The sequence below is a fragment of the Colossoma macropomum genome, unplaced genomic scaffold (genome assembly GCF_904425465.1).
Source record: "Colossoma macropomum unplaced genomic scaffold, Colossoma_macropomum, whole genome shotgun sequence".
NCBI classification, from domain to species: Eukaryota; Metazoa; Chordata; class Actinopteri; order Characiformes; family Serrasalmidae; genus Colossoma; species Colossoma macropomum.
Window position 1 is genome coordinate 41,921,829 of NW_023494787.1, and position 7,697 is coordinate 41,929,525.

At 36.9% G+C, this 7,697-nt stretch overlaps 1 protein-coding gene across 1 annotated transcript; it reads right to left on the bottom strand.

Moving 5' to 3' along the window:
• Positions 1-797: 797 nt before the first annotated feature.
• On the bottom strand, positions 798-5,475 carry LOC118805124 (tumor necrosis factor ligand superfamily member 14-like). Its single transcript, XM_036565734.1, has 4 exons — positions 4,765-5,475; positions 3,549-3,594; positions 1,499-1,597; positions 798-1,361 (listed from the first exon to the last, which is right to left on the bottom strand). The coding sequence occupies exons 1-4, from the start codon at positions 5,029-5,031 to the stop codon at positions 961-963; spliced, it is 813 nt and encodes a 270-aa protein (XP_036421627.1). The 5' UTR covers positions 5,032-5,475; the 3' UTR covers positions 798-960.
• Positions 5,476-7,697: the final 2,222 nt, after the last annotated feature.

Below are 7,697 nucleotides of genomic sequence, written 5' to 3' on the forward strand. Positions count from 1 at the left end.
ATTTCACATACGAATAAATAAATGTGCTTTTTTTTGCACACGTCAAATATTAAAAATGTTACCACATATGAAAAAAAGTATCAGTGCTTGTGTGGTTTTGCACACGTCGGGCACATGTCATTGTGGGAAAATAAACATAAATTTGTGTTGTAAACTATGTTCTGTTTTTCCCCAGTGTGTTAAATTCAGCAAATAAACAGTAATTGTGCATTAAAATGTGCAAAGGTGTGTTCTCTGTGTTCACTTATTTTCAAACATACCAAATCTACATATGTGTGCAAAAGTCAGAGACCACTCTTCATTTACTTTATTAAGTGGACATTAAGTACAAGTTATTTGAGGAGATATTTCTGAGGGGATTAGATGTAAGATAAGCTACTTGCATAAGGAAGGGAAAGGAAAATAAGTGGAAAAAGCAGGAGACCTCTAAGACCTCTATCACCAAGTTTGGGATTACTTGGACCATAGGAAGCAGAAAATGCAACCAACTTCTAAGACTGAACTTTGAAGGTGTGGAAAAAAATGGTACATTTAAATAGGTGGATCTTTAAAGAACTATTTAAAGCTATTTTTTAAAGAATTTCCACATAATGCAACAGTTCTATATCAATGTGCCAAAGATCATATGTCCAAGCCAAGAATTATTTATTTTAAGAGTGGAGATTCCCACATTTGGGCTATTAAGTACTTAAAACTGAGTATTTTACAGGACAGTTTAGCAGTAAAAAGTCTTTACTCAACAGTAAAAGGTACATCATTTTTCTACAGTCATCTACAAGTCTGCAGTTTTAGCTAAATCATGTTCAGATGATCATGCAATCATGTGGCCTTCCAAGCCAGTTATTTACAAGTGTCAAGCTAAATATTGTCACATCACTTAATGCATTTTTACATGTCCAACAGCAAATAAGCTCATCATGCCCTGCACTATTCGGGTTTAATAAGTTAAAGACATTCTGGCTACACCATGAACATGCCAAAATAGTTATCTGCCAGAGAAAACAAGTGAACCGTGCCATTTTTTACCACAACAAAAACAGCATCACCTTTGATAAGATGGAACACACCACCAAGGTAGCTGTTTTGAATGAAGCCTTCTTTTTTGAGTGTTTTAGAGTTATTTCCACGGTAAGCATAACGTAGAAGATGAATAGAATGTCCGAAGTACCGATGCGAGGTCCTCAGCATGAAATGGTTAAACAAATCTTCATCTGCATCAAAGCAGAGTTTGGAGTAGATGTAGTAATAGCCCTCCTTCTTAACCACCAGCTTATTTTCTTTGTACTCCAGCTCATGAAGTTCAGATTCCCCTGTGTCGTTCCACGGCATGACTCCGTCTGCACCGGGCCGTTCACTGCCAGCTTCACCATAAACAACAACGATGACAAAGAAAAAATAAATAGTATTAGAACTGGAACTCGAACAGCCCTACAGTAAAGTGATACTGAACAGATAATGGTGTTGTGCTGTGAAGACAGTAGATATTAGACAGCCTTACCTCCCAGGTGTGCTAGAGGCTTTAAAGCCTTAAATGGAGGTGGTCTTGTCTTCTTTGGAGGGACTGTAGAGGCTTCCATGATACAAAAAGAAAAGGTATCTGTATTCCATTACAGTTACAGGAAAAAAAAGACAGTAATCAGAACAGGGACGTTATAACATGTTCACCAGCAGGATTACATTCACATGCATACTCGTCGTCTTTCCCTGAAATTTGCCATTTTGATGATAAATATGTCGTATGAGTCGTGTAGATTTAAAGAGGTTTTTATTTTGGGGGCGAGGGGGAGGAGGGTCCTGCTGCCAGGAAAGAATTCTGAAGAGTCCCCCTCACAGCAGCAGTTCACAGTGTTTTATTCAGCCGATCTATAGAAATATTATAAGTATTTATTGTTATCGTCAGAAGTGAGATCTGCAGCGTTTTCCTGAAGATTTCTGAATCAGGCGTTCACCCTGATCTTCCACACTGACAGACTCGCCCACAGCAGACTGATCTGATCCGATCTGGAACTCAACTCTTTATTCTGGTTTGTTGTTCCGTAAAATTCTAGTTTGATTGATTATTAATCAATCCTTTAATAACCTTCACTTGCCCGGTTTGAACTAACAGTCTGAAATATTACCAAATGAAGTCTCGTAAGCAATAAACTTTAATTTTCTCATGTATGGTTGCTTTCTTTCTTCTTTTCAATGATGGTGCCAAACGTTAATATGTGTAAATAATCATTATTCGTAACTAAGACAATCAGCTCCCTTTTAGTTTTCATGTGAAATCAATGCCTTATTAAACTCGTAGTACGAGTATGTTGATCTCTATGAACTGCTGACATTGCTTAGAGCTGATTAGGGAGCATCTTCAAATTACCATCATCAGAGTCTTAGCACAACGCAGCAACATGAAATCTTATTAGTCAGTACAGTACAGTCAGTACAGTAAAGTCCCAGGACAGCAGTAAAGTTTTTAACAATGTTGCATTTGATACAATGTACTGGATCATTCTGCAGTGATTACTTGTTCCCCTGTGTTTTAGTCTTAGAGCTTTTTTTCTCAGAGGACCAATTTTTTTCCTGAGGCAAAGCTCAATTTCTGACTTTCAAGCTTTGAGTATACATGTCTAAACTCAAATTATACTGTTATACAAATATGTATTTATTTTTTCATGTTTAAACCATTTCCACATATTGCTTCTCTTAGGTTTGGCATTTTTGCTTAATGTGAGATCAGTCACCGTTTCTGTGATATATTTAGTATTCATTAAACAGTGCAGTCAGATTACATTACTTTAATATAGTAATCCCTTGGATTATGGTACAGTTAAATTTTTTACAGATCATCAATAATCTGTAAAGAAATACATTTTAAAGTAATTCCCAACTCTGCATACATCCACTTAAAATCACTAAATTTTATATATAAAAAATTGATAGCTTTCACCTTTGCTTAATACTTTCAAGATATATGCTAATAATAAGTGCAAGATAATGTGCTAAATAGGTACTGTGCAAAATCGTGGGCCTGTATCTTCATTAGTTTCTGAGATATAGAGCCTTTTAAATTGAATATCTAATGTTGGGCTTAAAATAATTGCTTTGAAAAAAGTAAGAACTTTTGCACTATTAATGGTAGACACATACATTTTTAAGGGATTACTCTTTGCTTTAAATTGCGTTTAAGCAGAAGATTTAGAGGTGAATGTTTGCTGTTTTATGGCTTGCTGAAAAACAGATCTATATCTCCACACTGCAGTACATCAGATCCTTCAAATCTTTGGTATTTGTTACTCATACTACAGTTCACTTATGGCAACTAGGCATTTTTCTTATAGTAATGACTTATTAAGGTTAAGTTGCACTGAGCCTCTACATCTCAGGAAGTAATGAAGATGCAAGCTGCATGCATGATGGGTGTTATTTCCTAAAAGTATGAAGCATAACTGGTAAGGTCAGCACGGTGATCGACAAATCTATTATAATAATTAAAATTCAAAAGGACTATTAAACAGTATAAAAAATATAGCAAGATAATGTCTTCTGCAGAGAGTATTCCCTACCTTTTCTTGCATCAGTTTGTGTAAAATTCTTATCGTGAAGAAGTTCCTAAGACACAGTACATATATGTATTACAACATGTTGCACAAAGGATTGTGACTGTGGCACAGCTGAAAGACTGAAAATTGTAGACGAATGCTCAAGAAATTGAAAATAAGCACAAAAACAAATAATGCATCATAATTTGTGAGCATCTACTTGAGTTTAACAGGTGTTCATGTATGCAGATGTTGCAGGCACAATTTTAAGATTTACAATTATACAGAAGCCTCAACATCTAAATATATTGTTAAAATATTTAGTATTTTCCTATTACAGCTTCCATTCCTTTCAGGAGACTTGCTTTCAGTTTTTCAAAGAGCTCTGCAGGAATGTTTTTCCACATATTTTTCCAAAGTTCACTCTTAGATGTTGGTTATATTTAAGCAGCTAAGGTGTGTTTGGGTAGTTGCTTATGAGAATGTTCATGTCTCTATGAACAGTAACATAATGTTGGTGACACCTTTGGGAACCTGTAACTGGTTGGTTTTAAGAATGTAAGCGTTAGAGTTGCAGTGTTGGACACCCTGTTAAATATACATCTCCTGCTTTTTTCTGACACTGAAAATATGATTAACTTTTACTCAATGGCCGTTTTGGCTGGAAATTAAATATACAAGAGGACTTCTCCTCTTGTATATCTTGTATCTGACTTCTGCGCAGTACATGCAGTAACAATGTACACTAATGTACACTGCTCTGGGTTAGTCACTCTATGCACTTGTACAAGTTGCAGAGAGGAAACTGCAGCTCATGGGGAGCTTTAAGGAAAAGGACGAGTCTAACCAAACCTAAATATAACATGGTCTTTCTGAGCCACATGATGAAACGTGATGATTATCTTTTCAAGAAACAGCCTGTCTTGAAATACACTCAAAAAATAAATGGTTATGGGGATGTCGACAGTTATCAACAATCCTTTTGGTTAATTTTTTTTTTTTATGTGATGCTTTCTGACATAGTAATTTTGCAAAAAAATCTAAACGTTTCAAACTTTTTATTTCAGAATTTTTATTAGGTAGCTAAAATGGAGAGATTTTGATTGCTACAAATCAGAAAGCCATGCAAGATGAGATGCTGCTTCGATATGTAAACAAATAAGACAGTTGCTGAAAAAGAGAGCTGGAAAGGTGGATTCAAAAGAACTTCAAAAAGAGTGATAGCCTATTTTGGACTTACTGAGCTTTGCTTGGTCGTGTAGAGGTGGTAGATGAAGCAAGTCTCCAAGGCTATACCAAACAGAGCAGTGGAGACCAGTACATAGAGGATGGTCTGGATCATTCCGTTTCTCTGGCTGTCCACCATGAATCTCAAGGGATTCTCAGTACCTGTTCTAGCCATGTCCACAAGGTCCTGTCCTTCAAACCCTAAAGCAGAGGTGACAGCAGGTCCTCCAGCCGAGAAGATGCAGAGTAATTGCCAAGTAGACGGCGTAGCAATGCGCATGCATGCACACACACACACCTACGCTGTATGAAACCATTAGTACTCCCAGTCACCAAAGTGGGTGGAGAGTTGGAGACAAGGTTCTTCATCCAAGTGGCAGCATGTAAATACAAATATTCTTAAAAAAATCCCAGAGAAAAGCCCAGTCCAGGACAAAGAAAGTTGTATATTTGAAAATTTTACAAAAAGACAAGAGAAAACTCGATAACAAAGGAAATCCTCTAAAAGGTGGGAGGAAAGACACATGTGCTCAAACCCACTTTCTTGCACTCCTGTCTCTCTTTTACTGCCCTGTTGTGGCTCCACAGTAGAACTTGATTTTTGGGTAAAATAACAAAATCCTCCTTTGCTGTAAAATAAAGCTCAGCTGATCATTATAACACACGGTTCTAACACAGTTTCAACAATAAATGGTCTTAAATGCTGGAGTTAACACATAACTACTAAATCTTTAACGCAGATGGTTACACAGCAACGCAGGTAACAGTGTCGCCTAGCTAGTAGCTAAAGAAATGGCAAAAGGAAAGATTTAAGACGAACATCGATAATGTAGAGACGAACAAATTTATCTGTATTTATAAGCACTCCAGCTGGTTTCCTGATACCTTTAATCTGCAACAAGAAACTGTCAAACACTAAGTCGTGGAGCTGAAGTTGGTTTCTCTTTCGCCAGTTTCTCATTAGAATTTTTACCGTTCTACCTTAAATGACGCAGCAGTTAAATTCTGGCACCTCAGGCAGCATTTAAGGTGGAACAGGACAATTTGAACAAGAAGCGGGTGAATGAGAAGCTGACTTCAGCCTCATAAAAAGTCGAACGCTGAGAGAGCCTTTTGCGGAAAAGTTTCCTGACTGAGATACGAGAAAAGTAGTTTCTTTTCTCGCACTTAGCTACTCCCCCATCCCTGCAATAGCTAAACACAGTTATGCTAAACCATCAGTGACAGTGTGCATGTCCAGTAAGCCTCTTTCAATGGCATTTTGAATAGCAAAGCCACAACATGCTGATCACCAGAAAAAAACACCATATTGTCGCTGCCCAAAGAAAAACATTCATGTCCATTATTGTTGATTTTATTTTTCTACATCATTTGAATCCAGCACCTGCCCTTGATATTGTGTGAAAATTTAATAATGAATGGACAAATACAAATACTCAGTTTCTTTGGACAGTGAGCACCAGACCAGCATAAACCAGCTGGATGATTTGAGTTTTATCAGCTGCGCATATTCCTTAATATATGTGTAGACATCAACGTGTTTCTCTCTGTGAAATTCCTATCTGCTAGTAAAATCATTGAAAATGTGTGGGGCCTCATATTTCCTAGCTCAGAAGATACTACAGCCATACTTCTGCACTCTCAATTAGGCAAAGCCTAGATAAGCAGGGCTATAACTCAAGAATCTGTATGAACTCATAATGCTCTGACCAAAAATCGCAACTGTGATCTGATTTCAAATTTATCCACCAATGTTGCATTTGGATCATTCTGTAACACTTTATTTGAAAGCTACCTACATAACTACTAGGGATAACACATAGTGTATAGCATAGTGTATATATATAGCATAAGTACTATACAGAATCTTTAGAAAGAAATATTTGAGTGCTTAGTAATATCTTATGTCAGTATTCATAAGATGCCATAAGAGGTTTTATGAAGTAAACGATATTGCACTGACATAACAGCCATTTATGACCAACAGCGATTGATAGCCATTGTTTCCATTCCTAACACTGCTATGAAGTATCATTCTCAAGAACAACTCATAGCAGTTCTTTGAAATATATCTTCAAACTGAAGTGATACAGGAAAACAAATAAATAAAAATGGTCACTTTAGTTTGAGGGTGTCTTTCATGGAACTGACACATGGCCTTCCTGGCCTTGGTCTTATAAGTTCAATTACTTAGGAATAATGCTTTATAACAGTGTTATAAATGTGAAAAAATGTCTGTCACTTTAGTATAAGGGCCCTTATGTCAATACAATTTCATTTACTTCATAAAATGTTACAGCATCTTGAGAATGGTGGTATACGTTGTTCATGAACACTCTAATGTTTCTTTCTAAATATGTTATTTAATGGTTACACGTGTTATGAAATGTGATGTGAAAATAATCTAATATAAAGTGTTACTGTTAATCTGTGCATTATACAGGGAGATTCACTCGAAAGAGGCCCTGAATATTCTGTTGTAACTGCCATTAGAATGAAGCAATCTGAATGAAACAACTTGCAAAAATATGCTACATACCTTGACGTATGTGTAATCGATTGCATTACATGTGATGCTGGAAGTGATCTCCGTTTTCTGCCAGACACATTTCGACACAGCGCTCCATGTTCCTGAGCATATCTGCAAGCATATCGGGGGGAATAGCAGCAATTTCACATTGGATGTTTTCCTTCAAATCTTCCACAGTGCAAGGCTTGTTCCGATAGACTTTTCCTTCAAGCATACCCCAAAGGAAGAAGTCTGGTGGTTTTCAGATCCAGCAATCGTGGTGGCCAATACCCCTTTGAAATTACCCTGTTGCCAAAGAAAGACTCAATTTCTACCATGCTCTTTGCATACTGTATACTGTACACCACCATCCTGATGAGAAATCGAGTGACTTAGTGAAGGGGTACGGTGGTATGCACCCGGAACGTTCTGACTGC

What these genes read in the sequence shown, in the direction of transcription:
- LOC118805124 (XM_036565734.1), bottom strand. Translation starts at nt 5,031, where the DNA reads ATGCGCATTGCTACGCCGTCTACTTGGCAATTACTCTGCATCTTCTCG. An exon ending in ACACGACCAAGCAAAGCTCA is followed by an intron (nt 3,595 to 4,764) that starts GTAAGTCCAAAA and finishes ACTGTGTCTTAG; the next exon opens with GAACTTCTTCACGATAAGAA. An exon ending in ACAAACTGATGCAAGAAAAG is followed by an intron (nt 1,598 to 3,548) that starts GTAGGGAATACT and finishes AATGGAATACAG; the next exon opens with ATACCTTTTCTTTTTGTATC.